Genomic DNA, 25,188 nt, shown 5'->3' with positions numbered 1-25,188 from the left:
ATTACTTAAGAACCCCCAAGTGGCTCAATCCAATCCTGGGCATCAAAATGTGAGGCTAAGAAACTGCCACAAATTAATACAATTCTTCTCTGCCTTGCTATGTATTCATAATAATAATTTACTTTTGTCTTTTAAACACAAAGGATTTTCTTAACCTCCAGAAATACTAAATAAATTAATGAAATTAACCAAAGATGTTTAGACATTTGAATTGATTTCCTTTAAGAATAAGTGTTTTTAATTCCAACTAATGGCATTAATTCAAGTTCACGTGATACAAGTAAAAAAAAATGGCACAAATTCAGTTTTCGGTATTCGACGTTTATTTTGCGTAAAGGGAAGAAAACTTAAATGAAGATTCGAGAATGGAAAATTAATGGTTATTCGAAATTTCGCAACATGGAAAAATTTTAGGCTTGATTCGTTTATCTGCATTTTATTTTAATTTTTACTGTTAATTATATTGCAATGAATGATGCCTAGACATACGCATTTAATATCGTGGCAAAGAGAGTGATTAAATCAAGTAACTAAAGCACTCAAAAATGTTGTAAAGTAAAAAACATTTTTTTGTTTCCTTATATTTGAAATAATACAAAGATTAAATATTGTAATTGCCTAAAAATTTGAATTTGAGATTTTGGGGAATGTTCACTTTCAAACTTCTTCGAATGAAACATTTTGAAATTATGTCTGCCTCTTGGCAAACAGCATGACTCAAAAACACTTTAAAACTAGATGTATGAAAGTTGGTATAATGACATTTACACCGAAATGGAATATTTTTTCATCAAATTTTGATCAAAATCCATTCGTAGGATTATTGTGGTAGGATTATATTCGTAGGAGTCACGTGCATGGTTACAGTTGTAATGTAACTGTGTAAAGTATGCTAAATTTAGATGCAAACGAGGCATACTTTATAACAAAATAGTTTTCTATTTATTCAACTTGTTATGTACAAAAAATAATACCGCATATGTACAAATACTGATTAATAAATAGGTAACGAACAAAAAAAAACGAGTGTCAATAAATAAATAAAATGCACGGGGTCAGATATGTTTTTCATTCAAAAGGAAATCATCACAATATATCTGGCTTTCTTTGTCCATAAAACAGGCTGGCTGCAACTTGGTTGCGCCTACTATTACCAGTTTCACGTTTCGAGCTAAAAAGGAAAAAAAAATATATGTAAATTTAAGCATTATGAAGTAACAACTTATTTATGAAAATAAAAGAAATGAGTTAATTTATATATTCATCATAAGATATTTGAGGATAGCACGACCATTTGGTGGTTTCAAAGTTAGTTTAAACTTTTTCCAAAACGGGCTCTACAATCTTGTAAAGATAGTTCAGATGCTATGCAACGCGTCGAGTTTAATTAATCCAATAATCTATTTTATGGGTGAGGAAATCTTTTTTAATTTGTCTTCCAGAAGGTTTGAACTTAGTTTGACTTCTTTATAGGTTTTGTGAGTATTGAATTGCATAAATTTGTAATTAACTATTCAATTTGATAAGATTTTTTAGAGCTTTTAAATAATATGTGGAGAGTTTTCCTAAAGCCTCCACGGTTCCTATTTTAATGACAGAGATTTTATAAAAACTAACTGTAGAGAAATTGCAACACTAGTAGCTTGCAGTACATGCATTTTCTTTGTGAATTTCGCTTTGGTTTCAAGTTTTTTGACCATTTGAATTTTCAAATAAAAAAAAAAGGAATTAGTTTTTTTTCTTTTTATCATTATTTTTTGTTTCTTATTGAAATAAAATTCATTTTTGTAATGAATTTATTGAAAAAAAATGGGGAAATGGCCAAATCACCTTCATTGGCCATTCAGCAATTAAAAAAAAAAAAGGTATATCTCCAAATTTTAAGCTTCAAAGTGGAAGAAAAAATTCTTTTAAAGAACTTAGCACTAATATCCAGGTATTTTCTGTTTTTGTTTTTTTAACATTATTTTTAACATCAGAATTTTAGTTCGAATTAAGCATTGTCATATTATCCTAAAATATCATATAAATCATATAAAAAATATAAACATCATATGAGAATTTTCTACGTTATATTTAGGAGGAATTTTTTAGTTGATTAAAAAGGAACTATATAATTAAAATAGAAAAAGATCAACTCCAAAACACAATAGTTAACGATATTATTTTCGTTAATTTTTTTTCCAGTTTAAGTATCGATAACATTAAAAAACATATACATTAAGAAGTAATATAGAAAATGCTATTTGAATGATCGACTAATATGATTTCCTGAATTTCTTTTGCTTATTAACATTGAAAAATTTAATGAAACGTTTGTTTGATATTTTATTGCTAACTAACAATAGAATCCCTTATGCGATAATAATCTATAATTTAAGACCTTTCAAATATATTACATTCTTTTTATATTCAGATGTTATCTTTAAAATTTGTTATTATAATTATTATTGAAATATATTATGTAAATTGCAATATAATTCTCCTCAACATGTCTATTGTAGATAATATCTTTCATAAAGCTCCAAAATTTATGAAGTCTAAATTACAGATATGTATTATGTAAATAAAATTGAAAATATGAATTTCTATATTTATTATTTTATATTTATTTATTCTATATTTATGGTTCTAAAACGATATTCCCACTTTTAAATATTGCTTTTAAATATTCCCCAATTGTGCATTAAAAACCCGGGGACAGTATCAAAACAGTTATACATGAGTTCAGTGGCTAAGTTTTCATGAAGAATAAAAAATAAAAATTCTACTTACAGCTGCTGGATATACGAAAACTTCCGCCCGTGCCGAGCCGTGAGTGTTTTCTGCTATGCAAATGTAATTGCCCATATCTTTCCACTTCAGATTACGAATGACAAGATCACCATTTGATAAGATCTGGCGAAAGAAAATAAAAATTTAATTAGAATTAAAAATGAATCATAAAATAATATAGTTTATACACGCAAAATTATATAGAACATGCTTTGCAATTTAAAATGAAATATCAAGTGATGAACAACATCAGAATCTCAGACCATTTAATTTCTCAATGAAATTCAACTTACATGACGTCACAATCATCTAAGCAGTGCTGCATGCACAATTTAAAATCAAACTGTACAATGTCTCATTTTGTGTTGTGACGTCAAACCTTTTTTTTTCTAAAGCAAATTACGCTTTAAATTTAAAAATTTAATTAGTATGCAATACCGGATTAAATTTCAAGGAGTAGTCTTTAGGCAATGCACGTTTTGGAATTCCTTTTTCACTTGTCTACCTTCCAAAAGCAGAAAATTTTTATTCATTTTAACTTAATTTTTATATAAGCCAGTTCCAGAAGAAAATTTAAAATTAAAATAATAAAATATTCAATTATGGGTCATTTTCAAGAAAGTTGGTTTCAGTATCTCTTGCATAAAAAATTTAATTTAAAATTTTAAAAAAGTTTTTAGATAAAAATTTAAGAAAGATTTATATATATATATATATAATAAGTTAATAAAATTTATTAGTAAAAAAGTGTTATTTAATTCATTATTAAAAAAATTCAAATTTATTATTAAAAAGTATTTTATAAGATTAAAAAAAATTAATATTTTTTTTAAATACAATCTAAATAGTGGTTCATTTTAGGATGTGATAGTTTTTAGAATTTCTAACCAACATACTTTTTTTAGATTAATAAAACCATATAATATAGAACTTACAGAAAGGTAATTGGTTAGGAATGTTGGCAGAATGTTTTAAAATCTGAACGATAATTGAGTTAGACTGCACAGCCTTATAAATTAAATGATAGCACAAAAATTAAATCCTTAGAAAACATGCACGCACAAAATAAATAAATAAAATAAAAAATAAAGGATCCTAGCAGCTGTTTATTTCGTCTGCTTAATATTTCAGCCTTTCTTGGTAAAAGCAATTTTTTTTTCTCATGTGCATTATTACAATTTATTAATTATTGTACTATCTATAGTGTTTTAGACTTTTATCAAGAGGTCAGATAGACATTTAAAAAAAAGGAAATTATACTTCAGAAAAATAGATGTGAAATAATCTTTTTAAATTATTTCAAAAAAAAGTATTTAAATTTAATAAAATGGCAACGGAGGAAAAGTTTAAAACTTACATCAAACCTAGATTTCCTTTCTGGGTCAATTTCTTCCTCCAGTGGATCTAGCCATTTTATTTTTGGTTTAGGGACTCCCTCGGCTCTGCAAGCGACTCGAACATTTTCACCTTGATTTTCAAGAGCTGTTTTCGTCCATGTTACGATACGAGGAGCTTGACCTGAAAAAAGAAAAGATTATATAATTTAAATGTAATCGCCATTTTATTATTTTAGAAATCGTCTGAGATTATTGTGAAGTTACAAAAAAAAAAAAATGGAAGAGTTAATTGCTTATATACACTCATCAATTAGAACTAAGTACAGATTAAATTTTTAAATAAAAAAAATCAGATTTGTTTGTGCAAATTTTTATTTATTATGTGCCAATTTTGAATTTAGATAAAAACGCACTTTGTCGTAAAGGTTTTTTTTTTTCCGTTACATTGAAAATCCATTATTCTTTGTATTCTTCAACGGAGTGTTAATCATTGGAACCATTGATTGAATATGATATCCGAAATCATCAATTTATTGGAATTTATTTTAAATATCATGAGAAAATGTTCTTTTTCACAACTTTGTTATATTTCTGATTTTTTAAAAATGTATTTGAGCACAATTAACTTTTTTCTTGCATAAAAAAATTGACCGTTATATTTTTAAAAATATTTTAAATAGTAAAATATATAGTAAAATATTATTTTAAGGTATTTTCTACTATGAATTGTAATGGATAGTGTGGGTAAATCTACGTTTTAAAATACAACTGTTGATGGTCTCTAAAATTCTGTATAATAACTGAGCAAGTGAATGAAGTTATTAGTTATGGTTTATATCTTTGTATTTAATAAGAAAATAAACATGAAAATCGGAATCTGTTTAAAAAATTTAAAGAAGACGACCTAAAGATGAAAAACGACAATGCACATCAGCATATTTAAGCATTATGTCTGCCATTAATACTAATTATCTATATCTGTAATGCTAAAGCAATATAATTGTATATAATTGTATTCTCATAGGAATACTTCAGAAGTTTGTACGAAAATTTGATAGAATAACCATCGTATTTTTTTCAAATATTGATATGAAAAATACTTAAAAGTAAAATTTGTACCTAAAATAAAACTTTGAAGGATATTAAATTTAAGAAAGTTTAAAATCGAAGTTTTTACTTGGTATCTCTGTTATAACCTCCAATTACAGACCTTCATTTGATTATTTTACAATCAGGTAGGTATACATAAGCTATCGATAAATAAATCCAATGAAATTAATGTGTAATCGCTTTGATTGATTTACTTTTTTTATTCTATCATAGATTTATATCAATGTTAAAGAAAATACTCATTCAGATTATCGCTCGTCCATAAATCCTTAAAATTATAAGGTTTCCAAAAATTTTATACTACTCTACTTTAAATCACAAAACATATATATTTTTTAAAAATTTCCTCATATAATCTTGCTTTGGACACAATAAATCAAATATGCGAATATTGAATTTCTAGAATTTCCTGCACATTTTTAACGAGATTTAACATTTTTTTTATTCGATTCAAAAAGAATAATTTTGACATTTTCTCCGTATCACTGTCAAATTTTCTTTCTTACACAATTATGAATAGTAAATTAAAAGTTTTAGATGGGGAAAAGAGCATACCGAATCGTTTCTTATCGTGACAACTCCTGTCATCTGAGGACGAAACTGTAACACGTGTCGTCGTGCTTTCCCTTAGATTAGAATTTTCAGCTATGCAGGTGTACTCTGCCTCGTCTCCCATTGTCAGGCAGTCAAGGTACAACCTGGAACTCGTCGACCCCATGTTCAACCTTTGTTCGTCATCATCTTTTGTTTCCAGCTCATCTTCAATATCAATCTGAAAAAGAAAATGTCGATCATCAGTCAAAGTCAACCAACTTGAATTTAGTCGTTGGTATATATAGTTAACACTATAGTAAATATAATATACATTATGGCCATTTTATTTGCGGCTCAAAAGAAAATTTCAAACTCTAGCGACTTCCAATTGAAAAAAATACTTCTAGTGTCCTAAAGAATTATCTTTTATATTGTTTGTGTCAATAAGTTAGCTGCTAGAAAAGTCATGAAAACTAATTTTTTTTTAATAATTCACCTTTTTTATAGATTATACTGGGTTCTTTGTATTTCAAGAGCGATTTCCAAGTATTCATGGGGTCGTGTAAAACTGTATTTTAAATTTCTTTTGGCTACATAAACATGAGAAGTAGCCCCATTTACTTTAAACTATTACTTCAGAATTTTATTCAGGAAATAAAGGAATATTTTTATGGCTTATGCTTGGGTTTCTATATTTTCGACTAAATATAACTAATTGAACCAGGGAGTGTAGAAAAATAAAATTTTACAACTTTTTCAGTGATATTTATTAATGAAAGTTACATAAAACATAATATTTTGTTATTTAAACATTTTTTCCAAATAGAAGTATACGCCTGTAGCTAACGATTTAGAAATTATCTGTTGGTTACAATACGAATGGATATTCTATACAATATTATACAGATTTTTTTGTTAGTAGGTACTATATGAGATCTGAGTGAAATTCTATAATATCCTGTTCATAATTTTTGTTATCTTCCGATGGCAGACTATGAATGCTTTTTCACACAAGCATTACCTTTTCTATACCTGGTGATAAAAATAAAATGGTTGAAATATTTACTAAAGTGTTTTTGTTTAATGATATAATTTTAAAAGTAATGAAAATATACATTGCTGCTATATTGGTTTTGTGTGAAATTTTATCCAATTATTAATCATATGAAAAATTGGTAAATTTGCAAACTCCAGTTTATGCTATATAAAATTGAGTGATTTAAAAGTAATTTTTTCTATTTTAGCAAAAATTTTGTTTAGTAAATTGAAAAAGAATCATGTTATAATTTAGTCTTTTATTTCATGTTTTCATGTGAAATAATTTTTCTTTTTTTCACAAGCGTAACTTATGTATTGCATTAATTATTATTTATTCTAAAATGATCATTACAATGAATATAAAAATACTCCTTTAAATGTTAATCTTCATTAATGTAATATTTATAAAAATAAGAAAACAAACCTTCGACAACTGCTCTCCATTCTTCAGCCAATAGATATGAGGAAGCGGACTACCACCTGCTTGGCATTCCAGGATTTCGCTTCCACCCTCTTTCGTGTGCAGGACTTTTGGGGGTTTAGCGTGCAAACGCAGGTGGGATTTAGGAAACAACCAGCTGTCTTCCTCTTCTGAAATGGATAAATATTTGTAAGCAAACATTTCTGCACGAAAGCAGCTGAATTATGCACATTCAAATAAAAGGAACCCGTCAACATAGCTTGCATAATATTTATGAGGAAACCTGTCGCGGTTAAAGTTATAAATTCGCTCTTATATTATTTTAGAAATTTCTAAAGCGTTATAAATTTGGATGTGAAATAGGATGAGATAAAAAAAAAACAATTTTACAATACAAGTTTGTTTTGGGGATCTGATGTTGTAATATTTTAATCTACAGAAATCAATTTATTAGCCTGATAAAGGTTTTTTTTTTTTTTTTAATCTACAACATGGAACATAATGATAAATACTGTATGATATAGAAATGGTATTATTAATTATTCAGGTCTAAAATTAAATTGTAGGGAAAAAATTTCATTTTAAGTTGGATGTAGCCATTAAATATAAAGATAAATATTTTTCTTAAATATTTTTTCAAGCGTTTTCTTTTTTCTGTAAGTAAACATGATTGATTGAAGATCAATTTTTTAAAATTTCTGTTTCATGTTCGGCAAATATATGTAAAATCTTTGTGTGTTAAATATCAATTGCAGAATTATTTAAGGTTTTTTATGCTGATTATATGTCCTCCCCCGCATATTTCGAATATTCTTTGAAAAATCAATATGAATCAATTCAAATATAATTCATTTTTTAATTCTCTGCTTTATCGAAATTTTAAAAAAAATTAATTTACTCAATACACGGTTTTAACCAATTCTTTTGAATTTAGCATTTTTTAAAATTTTTTTAAATGATTTTAATTAATTTAAATTGATAAAACTTTATTAATTTCGTTCATACATCCATCAAATGTTCTTTTATAGTAGGATGGTAAAATATTTTCTACGCTTAATTGTATATGTATTATATATAAATTAATTCTATGCATTTAATTTCTCCTTTCTTTTCTTTCCAAGTTTTTTAATAAAAAAGGTTTGATACAAATTGTAATTCAAAATTAAATAATAATAATAAAACTATAAGACTTACCTTCTCTGTTTTCTTCATGCCTCCTTGAAGACCCCTGAAAATTAAAAATAATAAATAAACATTAATTTTAAATCTAAATTAAAAATAAATTTTATTTATTCATTAATGTTTAATGATTGTAATGTTCATAATTGTTTAGAATTCGATCATTCAAAAATAAAATGTTGAATAAGTTATAAACATAAAAGCTAATATCTTTATTTGTATGCCTTTACTAGTCTAAGCCTTACTTCTCAGTTTCTGAAAATAGTTTTTAAAAAGAAATGCTATCTATCTGTGTAAAAATTTATATACAGAGCAAAAAAAGAAACGTTTTATATTTGAAAAAAATTAAGGAAACTTTTATTACACTATCAGTTACATTTCTTAAATTAGAGAGATCATTTTTGTTATCAGAGAACTTAAGTATTCCATGTTTAAATATGGATTAACAATAAATATTTATTTTTTAAAAAAAGTTCATTAAGTCATAAGAATTCAAAAAAATCAATATAACCACTGATTCATCAAAATATTTTTACTTACCCCAGCACTGTTGTGTTCAATATGTCTGCTCAGTGCAAGAGGCGCCACGATTAAAATCGCCAAAGTAATAAAACTCCACTTTGACATTATAATCGTTTGCAACGAAACGAGAGACTACAATCTGTGGGAGAAAAAAAAATTGGTTAGGAGACATTAACCTATTAGTACAGTATGCTGTACGATATTGTCAGATATATTTCGATATTCCGATATCGAATGCTATATAGGTCGATATTTTCAATTCTGTCCAATATCGTGAAGATATCGTTGGGCGTTTTGTGTTAATACGGTATAATAAATAAATCTCTTTCTTTCGTTACTTTTTTAATGGCTAAAATACCAGAGCTAATCAAGGACATTTTTTTTACGTATTTTCACTTTCACATTTGAAAAGTTTTGAGGAATCTGATTTTAAAGCATAAAAAGTATGTAAATAGCAAAATTATTCAATTTTTATCTATTTATGCAAAGTGCAAAACATAATTCCAACGTTTCATAAAATTTATTAAATTAGTAACACAAAATGGTGAATTATAGCATTAAAAAATAAAACTACTAAATATTTTGGGATTTTTTTTCTTGAAAAGTTTTACAACCATGAAATCATGAGAAAAAATAGAAAAAAAATTATGAAATAAAAAAAAAAGTTCAATACTATATAATAATGAGGTAAATACTAGTATAAAAATAATTCGTATTGCAATATTTAATAATTAAACGAAAATAATAAAACTAACAAATAAAAAAGTAAATAGATTGTCCACTTTATTTGAGAAATTGATTTACACTCTTTTTTAAAAACTATAAAACATATTCTTAATTCAATTTGATTTTTAAAACAAAAATTTTCTCTCTTTGGCTGGTTTTATATTATGGTGCAATTAAGTAAAAGTCTTATCTGCAGAATAAATATATTTGAAATCGTAGATCAAATGTTATCTATTTAGATTATATATTTGAAATCTTAGAAATATAGATTTATAAATATTAGTTAAAATATTTACATATCTAAGTCAAATATTTTTAATTATTAAACACAATTTTACAGTAAATGTATAATAAAGACAATTAGAAGAACTATATATTTGAAAGTAACCCATTTTCTGTAAATTGTGAGAAAATTTTGAGTAAACTTTCGATTATGATAAACAATATCAGGAGTGTTTTATTTCACATGCACATACTATGTGCGAATTGGAAAAAAAAAAAAAAGTAAATTGAAAAGTGATATCAAAACAATACAATTTTTTTTCGTGCTTTAGAAATCTACAGAGCAAAATAATAATAATAAATAAATAAAAATAAATAAATAAATAATAATAATAATAATAAAAATAAAGGAAAAAAATATTTAGAATGTCCTTAACTTTTTTTATCAAAAAAAAAAAACTGTTAAAAATATATTTTTCTCAGGGAAAAGATGTATGAAAGGATTTCTTAAGGAAAGCCTAGCTATAATTTGTTAAATATTTTTAAATTTTTTTGTTAGTAATTTTATGCCATTTCTTATATACCACATTTTTACTACAAATATAAAAACTACAAATTAATATTAAACAAAATTAAAACATTCTCTTTAAAACGCTAATCACAAAGGTCAGTGTATACACAAATACAGAAATCATTCGCTGAAGACCGCCCAACTGGTTGATATATTATAGTTTTAAATTTTATTTATATATTTCTATATAAGATATTATATATTTTTTAATAAAAATAATATTTTATATATTTTTATATAAGAAATATATTTCCGCATAATACTATATATAAAATTCCCTTACCTAATTTAATTCAGCACAACAGAAGATAAACGAATAGTTTATAGTGCAAAACGTTTTAATGACAGAGATAACGCCAAATGTATGACCTCCGAACTCTTTCTGTACTAGCGCCTTCACTGATCGGCATCTAGAATAATTCACCATCCTTTCCCGCTCTCATCTATATACCATAAAACTTCCATTGAGGACGTGTTTTGAAACACGTGCCGATATCCTCAGGGCAACCACGGTTGACTTAAAAAGAAAAAGGATGAAAGGACATTTGGGACCCCAGTGGAAACCCTCTTCTCTGAGAAGGTGGAACACGTTCCAGAATTCCGAAGCCGATGAGTCAGCAAAGAACGTGTTACTACGAATTGTCACTTTTTTTTTTTTACTTACTTAGTTCTTTGATGGTTTCTTTTCTGGTGTGTGTGGAGCTTTTTTCCAGTAGATACTCAAGGATAAAATACGTAAAAGTGGTATGAGGGAAGGAACGGATCCGACAGAGATGACTTACATTTGCAGCGGATTGCAGGACACACGTGTAATCATTTCTGCCACCGAACATGTTGTTGCATGTTGCGGATTTTTGAATAATTTCTTACACCTATTACCTGGGGTGATTTTTTTTTGTGGCATTTGTCTGTAGACTTGAACCGACATATTCGGTTTGTCTGGGCAAATTTCATAACTTTCAGAGAATTAAAATAATTTTTTTTATGTGCGTGCTATTGCAGACATGTATTTAGATTCGGTTAGAAGTTCCAAAGTTTATTTTCATTTTTAAATTTGATTTTTTTTTTTATAGACTAGACATTATCAAGTTGCTTGAGAAGAAAGCGACAATTTACGATGCACGATGAAAAAATCGTTCAAACTCTCCACAGGACAGAGCATTCACCCTAAAGCTATAAAATTAGTCACAGTTACTGCTTTAATAGTAATACAAAAGGGTTTTTATAAATTTTAATTCCGTTTTAATAAAAATTAATAAACTTTTAGCATTTTCCCTCAATAATCTAAGTTATATATTTGCATAAAAACCATTTTTAAAAACTATATGGAATTAAAAAAATAATAATAAACGTTTCAGCTACACAAAATTTATTTCCTTACATTTTTTTTTCATTATTTTTAATAAATTTTTAAAAATATCCTTAAGCATATATTTTTAACAATACTTTTCATTGTTTTAATAACTGCGTTTATATTAACGTTCATTATGATGATATTAAATATATTCTTTTACGTGCTCGCTGTCTTTGCTATATTTAAGAGGAAATTTTTAATAAATAATATTTTAAAAAATAATACCAAATAATATCATGTTACATATTTGGAACTAGAGGTTCCAAACCTTTTTATATAAATTGCTTTTAAACCTGAGATAAAAACAATTTTTTAGATTACTGTACAAAGCTTCCATTTTTACATCTTAATATTATTTGGGAAAAATTTGATACTTATATTATTTTGAGATATCAAATTCATAAACTATCAATTGATTCAATTAATATATTAATAAATAAATTTCTTATTCTTAAAATTACAAGAATCAAGAAATGAGATATCAGAATGTAGATAAAATTACTTTACTGATAATAATTAGAAATATCATTTTTTTTAAAAATTTGATTTTTATTGCATTATTTGAATTGATTGTGCTAAGAACGAATGAAAATTGCATCATTATTAATACGCTCCTTATATGGCTCAATTTAAATATAATTTTATGCATGTAATTTAGTTATGGGAAACAGAATATCTTTTTATCAATAAAAATTTTTGCAAGTTTATTTTCTCACCATATTTTTTTTCTTCCATTCTCTTATTATAAAAATTGTATAATATATAACTCATATTATAATATATATTAAGAGTATATATACATATGCTATATTATGTAATCATATAACTCTTTTATCATATAATTTATAATAAATTTTTCATTTTTTTAATACATTTTGCTCTTTATAAATAGGATTGCCAAATAAGAGACTAACTGGCATTTTGAATCCATTCAAAATTATAGTCAATTTGGTTACAACTTTCTTGAAAATAAAATAATAATAAAGAAAAAAAATAAGAACATAATGATCTGAATGAACATAATGATTTAATCTACTGAATAAAATGATTAAAATGCTATCATTATACGGAAGAGCAAATAATTAATGATAAGTTATGCTATTTTATTCAACTAAATTATTAACGGATAGCTGCTTTATTTTATTTGTTCAGGTGTTTTTGCAATAAAACCAGTAGACAATCGTTGCGGTAGAAAAATCGCTGTTTAGCTTATCAACCATTGTTTCAGCTGCATTTTTTTTTTATTTCCATTAGAACAGGTGATATGTTAGTGAAGACTTGCAGTGTTGAATAATGCGTATTAAGATGTTTGACCGATTAATTGTCTTACGAATCATTCAAAGAAATTCTTATCTTTGGAAAAAAAATAGCGGATTATTGAATAAGAGAATGAATCATGCTGATATAACATTTGTCGTTATAAATTATTGATTGTTTTATTTCGCCTGTAAATTTTTTTCCCCACAATACTCTTACATATATTCAAAAATTATGTTGAAATTGATTTAATTTGTAATTAGAAATAATTTACCTAAGGAAATTAGAGATATATTAGAGAATTTCAAATCTTAGAATTCAGTGAAATCTTAGAATATGCAAACGAATCCATTAGAATATGGTATATAGAAAATATTCAGTATAAATAGGTATTTAAATTTTATTGAGTTAAATACAAATACTAAGGGGATAGAATTTCTTAAATTTTGAGGTATGGATCAGAATGATTTCAAAATTCCATTTTTTTCCTGTAGTCACTATTTTTATTTTATTTTAATGAGATTCATAATCAAAAAAATAGTTTGGATATATATATATATATATATTGATGAGCTTACATTTTATGCTTCGAATTTCTCAGAAAAGTTGAAAATATTTTCAGAATTATTTTGTAATTTTTATAATGACTTTCTATTCCATTTATTAACTGCTTGTGTTTGAACTGATGGATCAGATAATACAGAAAAAAATACTTGATAAAAAGTTACATTTTAATTCTATTACACACACACAAACAAACAAACAAAAAAAAAACCCTTTAAAAATCAAAATCGAAAATAGTGCTATTGATTATACCTATTAATTATTGTCAATTATAGTTTGTTAGAAAGTGATTTTTAAACTTTTTATAGCGACAGACATATTTCCTTATATATTCCAAGCATGTCACTGCAAGAATCGTCTTTTTCAAAGAAAATCCCTCCTTTAATATGCACACCTGATGAACGATTAACCTTTAGGAAAGATGGTTGCCACCCTCTACTTTTTCTGTGTTTCACTTCTCTTTCGAACCCATTTATGGAATATGACAGAGATCGTTAACCTCTTAGGTCTGAATTTTAGACCAGTGGCAGCACGTGTTGAGGACAAAAGGGTAAGAAAAAATGAGGCATCTGACATAGAAAGGAGGAAAATGTGAGAATCCAGATCTCATAATTGTGGACCTACTGGCAAAAAAATTAATCACTGAGGTTATGCCAACATCTGCTTCTTGGTTTGGAGCTAATTGGATCGGCCATCTGCAATCAGTGTCTGGGAACACTAAAAATTTCATTGAACTTTATCGTTGTGAAAAACCATCCACAAAGATTGACCAGCTGGTTCAGACTCTTATAGAGCAGTCGTGCAGCTTTTAATTGCCGAGTAAAAAATATTGCTAATTTAAAAGGGAAATGAGACTTTTTAATGTTTGTTCCTTTTTTGAGAACTTGAAATTGCGAAGAATAATAAAAGGTTGTTCACGAAAATTCATTGTTTTAATAACTGCCCAAAAACAATGATACTTAAAAAAAATATATCAATTTTTCTATACAATGTAATTTTAAATTGATCAATTCGAACAAGAAATTTCAAATTTCTTTAATCACTAAATGACATCTTTACTTTCATGATAAGTTTATACAAATGCTTTTAACATAGATTATTAAACTTTAATTTTTTATTCATTATTAATTTTTGTAATGAAATTAATTTATGTAAAAGGGATTTATGTTCTTGTATCTGCTGAAAATGTTAACTAATGAAACAAATTTCATTAAAAGAATGAAATTTATAAGCTTTGTCCTGCTGAATTGAGAATCAAATCCTTCTTTTAAAATAATCATAACGCCCCCCCCCCCCTTTCAAAGCTTGAAATAATATCAATAAAAGATAAATTCTGGTTAGTCTCGATAAGGAACACTTCATCTTTGGACACACCAATATTTTATCACTCGAACTATATTATTATTTCATTCTTATTTTTTCCCCAGTAAAGTAAGAGAGATTTTGATACCCGTTCCAGCTCAGTAATGCTGTATGTATACAATCTTGAAAACACTCATTTAATTTAACAAAATATGTGCCATGATATTAAACAGGGTACCAATATCTAAGATACATTACATAAGTAAAGGAGGGACTAGATGGTAGTAACCATTTTGATTAAGAATAGGAAATAGAACCCTACATTAGGGAATCATTTTTTTTATAATCTGTGTTCATTATTTTTTATATTTAATAATATAATCGTTATTGTCTTTTTATATATATACAAAACAATTTTTATTCTCCTTTTATTATTGTTTTGAAAACTAACACCTTTTTCATTTATAAATAAAAGTTAAAAATATTTTTGCTTTCGTAATTTGGAATTTCTAGAGCATTTTGAGCATGAATTTTTGTCTGTTTCATTTGAAAACATAAACTTATCACTAATCATGATTGGTATATGCAACAAAGTGAAAGCTTAACATAGTAATTTTTATTCTATATTCCTTTTGAAAAAAAATGCCCTTTTTTAACAGGAAAAAGCATTTATATCTTTGAAATTAAAACCAATTTATATGAGTGTATTTATAAAGTCAATTTTTCTTTACCATTAGAACTAAAATTTGATCAGAAGTCCTTGAAAATTATGAAAACTCTGAAGCAGTATAAGTGATATCTCTCTGCAAATAAAAAGTTTTCCTAAACAAAATTACATTTGCGATGTAAAATTTTCTACTATGCAAAATTTACAGTGTCCTTTAAACATTTTGAATATATTTTTGCGTGAACTTTTTTGAAGTTATTGCTAAATATTGCAATGAATTTATACCTTATAAAAACAAATTAACAAAATTCATATATCACCTGGCACTTGAATATTTTCCGCAATTATGTTTTTAAAATTTCTATGAGCTAAATTAATTGAGCAGAGTTAAGACATTTTAAATGGGAGCCAAATTATCTCGTTTGTGCTTATTGTTATTTAACGCGGGAGATGATACATAAGTCGTATTTTTTTATAAATAATCGAATAAGATTAAAAGCTATCACTATTTTCTGAAGAAGTAATTTGGCGCATGAATTGCAAAAAATCGCTCGCTATATGGCGAGAGAACATCAGTTTTAAGATGTGTTAAATGAAACATGATTATATTGCTTAAATATATTAACTTTTAATGAATGCAGAAGAATTTTTGCCGATATTCATTTAACTTTGATAGTATAACATTTAAGATAATTAAATTCAGCTCATAAATCGGATATCACAATGATTTTTAACATTACATTATTTCTATAATTTAAATAAAAATGCTCCATACATTATTTATAAGAAAAGAGTATATTTTTTAAAACCAATTGAGATTACTTCTTCACGAAAAAAAAGCATTAAAAAAGTTTGTCTAAGAAAGCTTAGGAACTTGCAGGCACATAAACTTTAAATGACAATAAAAAAACAAACCTCCCTCCAAGATTATATATTGATATAAAAATAATTAAAAAAAATATAAACAGTTTAAAGAAAAATGTTTCAATGGAAATTAATATTATTAGTCCTTTTCTGTATTTAATGTGCAATTGTCATATAAAGCAATGCCTTTAAAAGTCATTCTGGTAATATTGCATTGTTTGATAAATTTTGATTTTTTTTTTTTTTTCATTTTGAAATATTTTTTAAATAATTTTTTTTCTCGCTACTTAACAAATATTTATCTGTGTGCAAAAAAAAAAAAAAAAAAAAAAAAAATGCTGCTGCTGCAAAATTATTTACAAAACGTTAATTTGACATTAAAAAAAATTATTTCCGACAGTAAAATATTCGGGACATGTTCTTCTACTCCCCTTGCCCCCTTTTTTTTTAAACCAGTCTATTTATACTCGAATTCTAACCGACGCACTTTCAAGACCTTCCCACAAAAAGAAACTTGTTGATAAAAAAAAATAAGATTGAGAAATGTTATGATATAAATAACGAGACATTCAGAAAAATGAATTTAACTCATCATCACATCGTAATAGAGGGGGGAAAAAAAAGCCTTAAACAACATCGCGGTGAAAAAAAAATAAGAAAGATCATAAATCTTACTTGCACGTGCTGTTCTGCTGTCTTCTGTCAGTAAATGTCCCCATTCCCCGGTACGCACTCCCTTTTACACTCTCGTCCCTTCCCCCGTTCTCTCTCCCCCCATTGTGTGTGTGTAGGCTTCACAAACGGTAACTCTGAGCAGGTGTGGTTTTGGCGGTACGATTACGTAGCATGATGCAACAGGAAAGCGGTGTGTCGTTTGACTTCTTACTATTGGTGAGGCTTCTTCTGAATGGTTCTGTAACGGAAAGGTAATTTGCCTACACCCCCTCCCCCCGTTCAGTTTACCTCATTGCGGATTTACAGTCCGATTGCATGTCCATTCAGGTCTAATAGCTTATTGCTTTCCGTTGTAGCAAGCAAGACTCATAAAGTTTCAAGAAAAAGCATTTTTGTGTTCAGGGTTTGATTTTCTTATCTGTTTTTGTAGAGAAAAAAAATAATTAAGGTTTATATTCAAATTTGAAATGATTAGAAGTCATGGATTAGCTAGGACAGCCATGAAATTTTTCTAGATTGTCTATTTCTCTCAATAATAAGATTCACTCTATCTCTTTTTCACCCCTTATTAATGCATAGTTCAATTCTTAAAAAATGTGGACAAGATTTCAAAAATTTAAGATGAATTTTCCTGTCTTACTTTATTAGATGTAAAATAAAACTGTGCCCTTTTTAAAAAAAAATGTAGAGAAGATCTTAAAAAGTTTTAAGAAGACTATCCTGTCTTGCCTTATTAATGTGAAATGAATTTATGTTCATATCTGAAGTGACCAGAAGTCACAGATTATCAAGAACAGTCTTAATATTCCGAATAGGAGGATGCTTAGAATATCCATTAATTTATGGCTCTTTTTTCTTCTTTTTTTTTCTCTTATCAATGCATAGCTCAACTTTTTTTAAAAAGTGACAAGATTTAATTACAAAAATGTTTAAGAAGAAATTTCTTGTTTAACTTTTAATATATGTAAAATAAATTGACGTGCTAAACTGAAATGATCAGAAATAACGGATTAGCTAGGTCAGTCTCATTATACATCTCGAAATTCCGAATAGAAATGTTTTCCGAATCTGCATTAAATTTCTGAACTGTCTCTTTTTCTTTTCTTTTTAGCAATGCTTCTCTTTGAAAAAAATTAACTTGTCAAAAAACAGCTCAACTTTAAACGAAAAGAATTTAATTTAAAAAAAGAATTATCCAACCCTATTTTTATTGTGCATTAAATATAGTACTCTATTATGGCGAATGTGGACGATTCCATGGGTGGGTTATTAAACAGCCAAAATAGACACATGCTAAGAGGCTTTACAACTTTAAGAGGCATTGAGCTTTAGAATTTTTTTTTTTTTTTTTGCGGCAATTTTAAAGTTATTATCATGCGAAAACATGATGTTGTTTTATTACGGGGTTTTGAATAATTGAAGCTCGAAATCGCGTAGGCAATGAATAAAGCATAAATGGCAATATTCATCTTCATCTGCTTCACCTGCTTTTACCAGTATTGCATTATTATTATGTATGCTTCTTTGAAAGCAGATGCGTTTTTAAAAGGTTGACCTCCTGTTAGAGACATGGGGTTTTCACCCTAGGAATCCTACGGGGCTATCGACCTCCCCCCCCATGGAGTCATCTACTGCGCATGCGCAGAAGGTTTTCGTTATATCTCGGAAACTATATATGTTAGAAACAATGAGCTTTCACCATAGTGATCCTGCGGGGCTATAGAAGATCCCACATGGAGTCCCCTATTGCGCTTGCGCAGATAGTTTTCGTTATATCTCGTAAATTACATATTTTAGAGACATGGTGTTTTCACATAGAAGTACCCCCGGGGGTCCTCTAACCCCCCAAAATTTTGGATCCATTGCGCATGAGCAGTACGGATTTTGCTTAATATTGGTCAAATCAATGTCGGATCGATACCATAGAGCTCCTATGGGTCTCGGGATATCGATGACGTCAACTTCCGGTCAAACAGGAAGTTGTTATATCTTGGATTCTGTGCAACGTAGAGACGAGTGTGACCTGTCTAAACTCTCGTCTCGATGAATAGAGTCGAATGACATTTTTACCGAAACTTTGGTCTCGATAGGGTCCGAGATCGGGTCTCGAAAATTACAAATTCAAGTTATATTGTATTTGCTCATATCGTTCGATAGTACTCGCCGAAATTCACGTAACGATACGAGTTTCACTTGCAACTCGGAGTGATTCGCGAGGTACAGACTCTCAAAGTTGTAAAAATTTGAATTTTCGAGCGAGGTTTTTGACCTCGTTTTCACAAAAACTCTCTTTACGACTGGCATCGATATACTCTACTCGAAGTTCTCTATCGAACGATATCACATTTACGTCATTAGGAGCCGGGAAACGAGAACGGAAAAAGAACATGATGTTGGTTTGGTTAGGGGAGGGGTTGATGCTCGAAATCGAGTAGGCAATGATTAAATCGTAAATGGGGAGTCCTAAGCTTTCTCCCGATGAAGCCTTGCAAAGAAAAAAAGGAAGGGAACGGAAGAGTAAACAGAGAAGAGAACAAAACTTTCAATCAAACCTTCAGAGGCAAAACGTTCAATCAACAAAAACGAATGATGAAAATTTAAAATTTGAAGCTGATCGAATTAAACATGAACTTAAAATAGCTTTACAACGGGAACAAAGAAAGCGTAAACGTATGCAATGCGTTGCAGATTCTCAATCGCAACACTCATCTTCAAACACAGAACGTGTCCATATGGATAATGAATCACAACACTCAACGTTCAACGCAAAACGTCTCTGTTTCGATTCTGAGTTTCAAATATCACTTTCTAGCTCTAAGCAATTCATCGAAAAAATGTTCTCGCATGATAATTTGAAATCTGCGATCAAATTTCAATTTATTTTTAATATTATGCTTTTATTTAATTATAAAGGCTTGATGGTCGGGTTTTTTTCTAATTAAAATCAAGTATTATTTTAAATCACTTTTAGAGCATTATTCTATTAACATTCTTATTAATTGCCATTTGCACATTTTATATTTTTTTTTCTAAAAAAATTTTTTTTCTAAATTTTAATCATTATTCGACCGCATTATTAAATGCTACTTTGATTATGTTTAAAGAAGTTTTAACATTAAAAAATTATCTTATTAAAATTTAGATATAATTTTAAATTATGTATTTTTTTAAACACAATGTTCTGAAATATAATTTTTAGAAAATGATCTGCAATTAAACTTTTTCTTTCAATTTGTCAAAATTTGCTATTTAAAACTACTTATATAAAGATAAATTTAAAACCAATAAAAAAATAGGTTTTGAAAATTTGGGAAAGAATAGGGGCCCAAGACTTGCAACGCCTAAAGACTTTTAGAAATTTTAAGCTAAACTTGGAAAAATCAGCAAAACGAGAATTAATTTACAAATATTTTATTTGATTCTTATTTATCTCTTAAACGACAATTTTATGTCTCATATTAGAAGCGGCGACTTTTTGTTTATAATGTCTTAATAGTTACTTTTTATTATAAAATGTACTTATACTTCTTAATTTTTTTCTTTCGAATGATACCAACATAGTTATCATGCATTTTTTTTATTGAATTAAATAATTTTTAAAAAAATATTCGTCTGCATAATTTTGAAGAATTTGTTTAATTCAAAATGGAATTCTAACCATTTTGGTTGTTCTTTATGTATTTAATATCATTTTCGTCCAGTGTTAAAGGTTGAAGAATAATAATTATGTTTATTACCTGCGCAATTTAATAAAAATGTAGACGCTCAATTACTAAGACGGATTATACCGAGAATTACTTTTTTGACGAAGCTTATAATATAAGATACGACTCCATTATTAATCTTCATGTATATAATAGAGATAACTGTTGCAAGGTTATTAAAATACCGTAACTTTAATGACTACCAGAATTTGATGCTTAAAATTACTTTTTTGAAGGTATCGTGAATTAGATATTAGATAATGCATAAGGGATTCAATTGAAATCAAACATAACCAATATTCCCGCCAGCCAGCTGTTCGTTAAATTATTTTTTGCATATTAAATGATTTTATGACCTCACCGCTGAGATTTGGTATAGCCCAGCTGTAGTTTATAAGGGATAGGTGATTGAACATTTTGTTCCATTGACCAACATTTTGTTAGTTCTTTCTCTGTCCAAATGTCTAAAAGGACACTAAAAGGAATGCAAAATATACCATTGCGATCTGAGCGGATGGTTAAATTTTTTTTTTTTTAATTTTTTTCCCCTGGATTTGTTATTTAATAATTCTTTAATATTTGGGGGGGGGAATTAAAACTACTGGTTCTGATTTTTCAAGGAAATTTTCTGTTCTTAATAACTTTTTTATATCTAATTACCTATTTTCGCGCGTGTTAGAGCATCATGGGTTGAAGTCTAGAAAATATAGTTATTACATCAAACCATTAAGTCTGTGGAATAGATTTAAACTAAGACATTTTTATTTGTGATGCTTTAATTAACTATATTTATGGTATGAATGAATATATAAAATGCAACAGAAATTTTGGAATGGAGGATTTCTTTCGAATCATTTAACGCTTTATCATTATGAGCAACAACAAATGAATTCGAGAATTGTATTACTAACAAGGTCACAGACAATGACATGTTCCAATATTTCTGAAGAGAATTAGATAACCATAGACGTTGTCCTGTTTAAGAAAGGAGGTCGTATAGAATCCTTGCAATTATTCTAAATAATAATAGTAATAAAACTAAAATATTTCTATTTTTGATAAAGTATTTTTATTTTCATTATTGTAACACTTTTCGCAATATAATAATTTAAAACCTGCTGGTTATTTTATAATTACTCTTCTTAATCATGTATTGAATACACCATTATTGGTCTATATAGTATCTTAATTTCCTTATAAATATATCTTAGAAATATGAATAATAACTACAATAAATGGGACAAACTGGGATTTTTCTGGGATAAATTAATGTTCTAAAATCGTTAAATCAATTTATAAATTATCAAAAGGCAAGGCATTTTAAAATCCAATGGAAAACAACAAATAAAATTTCTATGATCCAAAAATCATTAAATATATTCTTCGAATATAATAATCACTTAAGGGAGAATTTTATTAAATAGAAAGTAATATTTCCAATCGGATTTCTTCTTTATTACAGACTTTTCAATACAATTATTTATTACATATTTTTACGATTTTTGTACAATTGTTTATTACAGACTTTTCTTTAATTTTTCTAATTTTCAAATATTAAGCCCGCAGTAAGATTCGAAAGAACTGAAAGGATACATAAAATTTTGCTTCGGAATATCAACTACATTTAGCTAGAAATATCATTCTGGTCCAAACTTGAACATTTTAAGTGAGACATTTAATAAAAATATGTGGTTTGCTATTTTTCTCATTTAAGTCTGTCCTCGTGATAGTTAATCTGAAAATTTATTGTATAAAACAAAGTATTTAATCTGAAGTATTTCATTTAGGATGTAAGATTAAGAAAAGAACTTATGGCACGCACGATTTTTTTTCCTACCTCAAAGTTATGTTTATAATATTCATTCATAAATTATAAATTTATCACATTTGAAAACACACATATTTGAAGATAAAAGAAAAACAGATAAATGAAGCATTATTTAAAAATAAACATAAATTTAGTTAAATGCAATTTTTATTGTAATTCAAGATTTTTAAACTAACTCTTTTTCAGTTATTTCGCTATATCAAATAAGCTGTTAGTATTTTCTTTTTCTTTCATCTAGGGGGCGGGATCCATATTTGTTAGAATGTCTGTTTTTGTTTAAAGGTATTCATGTAAATTTCTTAATTTTGGATTAAAGAAAAATATTAATTTTTGCTATATTTAAATTTTTATATTGTCTGGGTATCGAATCATATCTTTTCAGTTATTTTTCTTTTTCGGTTTCGATAAGCCGTGTTTCTTTTTAAAATTAAGTCTTATTTTTGACAGTATAAAGTTTTTATCGCAGCTAATAACGGTACACTGAAACACGTCTAAATTAAAAAGAATAAGTTTTGAATTAAAAATATTCTTAAATAATTTACTACTTTGTTATATTTAAAGATGTAAAATTTAATTCTGATTTTTTTTTTTTAATTTCACACAACTTGAGGAACAATTCCCATTTAATGAAAAGAATGCAGAATAAAATGAAAATAAGGATACTACCAAAATCGAATTAACATAACACTTCGTTCCTAAAATGTAATAATAATCTTATAGATAACCGAAAATTTCATTCATAAAACTAAAATTACATGTTTGCGCTGACAGTCAATAATTATATCAATTAATTCTTTTGTAGAATTTCAAGGAATAATTTAATGCACATCTCTGAAATATTTATAGAATTTTTCTTAAAATTATTAGGATTTATAACATTATTAATTATACAAATTTTACTAATATTATTAAAAAAAAATTCGTGAATTCTTACCGAAATTCTCTGTCTGTTGACCGGCCAAGGCAGAAGCAAGTTAAAAGACCGAAGCTTACCGGACGATAATTTTATAAGCAAACGAGCAGGAAAAACAACTCAGCACACCTGAGCGAGATTCGTCAGTAATGAGGTGTTATATCAGCTTTTAATATTCCGAGTGGATGATGCAACTGATCTTGGTCCTTATGTACTTTTCGCGCGGATTTTCTTTTTAGCACGTAATGAACAGCTGTCACTTCGCGTCAAGTGGATTTTTTTCTTCTTTTTAAACTGTAAAAACGGCTTTCCTCTATTTCTGAGAAAGGGACGGGAATACAGGAATGCTCCGAGCAAAACATTTACTCTTTTTCTTCCAATTTAAAACATTCTTCGCTTCTGTCATCCAGTTTTATCATTGTTTTCGTATGTATGTAATGATGGATACTATAATATCTAATAATTATGCTAAGCAGTTGTTCACATTATTATTAGATCATTTGTCTTCTAATGCAGTTTTTGAATTTCTAGACTAAATGTTTATAATTCTAACCGCAGATGTTTAATTTTGATTCTCCAAACTCATTGTTAAAGGAACATTTCTTGGAAATCTCGTAAGTGCTTGACTTTAATCTAGTGTCATGACCTTATTGGATATGTGAGCCTGTATGCATTATTTTATCGTTCAAAATTGCTCGACTTAAATAGTGTGTTCGTAAGGTACTATCTTTATTTTAAGCTTTTAAATTACAATTCAGGCCTAAGGTGGAATGTATCTCAAAGCCACAAGATTGAATTTAAAACTGGATGTGTATGAAATTAAAATTCTTTATCTAAATTCTTATTCATTATTATTAATTCTTTATCTTTTTCCCATTTTGATATTAGCAGCGTAAAATTTCGTAAACAATGCTGTTAAAAGACCTACTTCTTCAGTGAAAACAACTGCGAATAATTAAAACTTTAGTAGAAAAAAAACTAAAAAGTATAATATAAACATGATAAGCATATTAGATTATATTTTCACTGGGGTGATAAAACATTTGGGGAATTATAACATTTTTGTTTTTTTGTTTCATTCATGTAGTAATTTACATATATTTTTTGTTTTCAATTTTCTATCGAAAATATTTTTTGCACATTTAAAACTTTCATAAAAAATTAAAAAACAAACAAACACAATTTTAAAAATTTGTATGAAATGGCAATAAATTTTAAAATTTTCACTGATATATTTCTGAGTCTTTGTATCATAAACAAGTCGTAATGCTTTTTTAGGTGATAATGGGAGAGAAATTATATTGGATTTAAAACTTTCTTATAATTTTAGACGATGAAGGAAAAATAAAGAATTTAATTATCATGAAAAAGACATTTCTACATAACGCAAGTATTGGTACAATTAAAAAATGACCAAGATAACACAATTGATTATAAGGATATTAGTAAAATAAATTTTAAAAGAAGCTTAATCAATTATTTGAAAATGGAATCCATATCTCGACGCCAAAAAAATAAATGAATTTCTTTAAATAGGTACTAATCAGTAACTAAAAAGTGACTGAGGAAATACAACTGGCTGTAAGGATACTAATAAAATATATTTTAAAAGAAGAAGAGGAATC

At 27.2% G+C, this 25,188-nt stretch overlaps 1 protein-coding gene across 2 annotated transcripts; it reads right to left on the bottom strand.

The window, feature by feature from the left end:
- Nucleotides 1-919: 919 nt before the first annotated feature.
- LOC129981944 (neural/ectodermal development factor IMP-L2-like) lies at nt 920-23,756 on the bottom strand. Of its 2 annotated transcripts, none has more exons than XM_056093008.1 (8): nt 23,585-23,756; nt 8,935-9,055; nt 8,410-8,443; nt 7,219-7,385; nt 5,778-5,994; nt 4,133-4,293; nt 2,776-2,898; nt 920-1,171 (listed from the first exon to the last, which is right to left on the bottom strand). In XM_056093008.1, the coding sequence occupies exons 2-8, from the start codon at nt 9,019-9,021 to the stop codon at nt 1,160-1,162; spliced, it is 801 nt and encodes a 266-aa protein (XP_055948983.1). In that variant the 5' UTR covers nt 9,022-9,055; nt 23,585-23,756; the 3' UTR covers nt 920-1,159. The 2 variants fall into 2 exon arrangements, with proteins under 2 accessions (XP_055948983.1, XP_055948984.1); XM_056093009.1 differs by lacking the exon at nt 23,585-23,756 and adding an exon at nt 17,119-17,241.
- Between the last annotated feature and the right edge of the window lie 1,432 nt (nt 23,757-25,188).

The sequence above is a fragment of the Argiope bruennichi genome, chromosome 8 (assembly GCF_947563725.1).
Source record: "Argiope bruennichi chromosome 8, qqArgBrue1.1, whole genome shotgun sequence".
NCBI classification, from domain to species: domain Eukaryota; kingdom Metazoa; phylum Arthropoda; class Arachnida; order Araneae; family Araneidae; genus Argiope; species Argiope bruennichi.
This window is presented reverse-complemented; position numbering and strand designations above follow the sequence as displayed.

Excerpts from the sequence above, each read along its gene's own strand:
- LOC129981944 (XM_056093008.1), bottom strand. The coding sequence starts at position 9,021 with ATGTCAAAGTGGAGTTTTATTACTTTGGCGATTTTAATCGTGGCGCCT. Across the intron at positions 7,386-8,409 it reads GCATGAAGAAAACAGAGAAG|AAGAGGAAGACAGCTGGTTG; the intron begins GTAAGTCTTATA and ends TATCCATTTCAG. Across the intron at positions 4,294-5,777 it reads TCACGATAAGAAACGATTCG|GTCAAGCTCCTCGTATCGTA; the intron begins GTATGCTCTTTT and ends TTCTTTTTTCAG.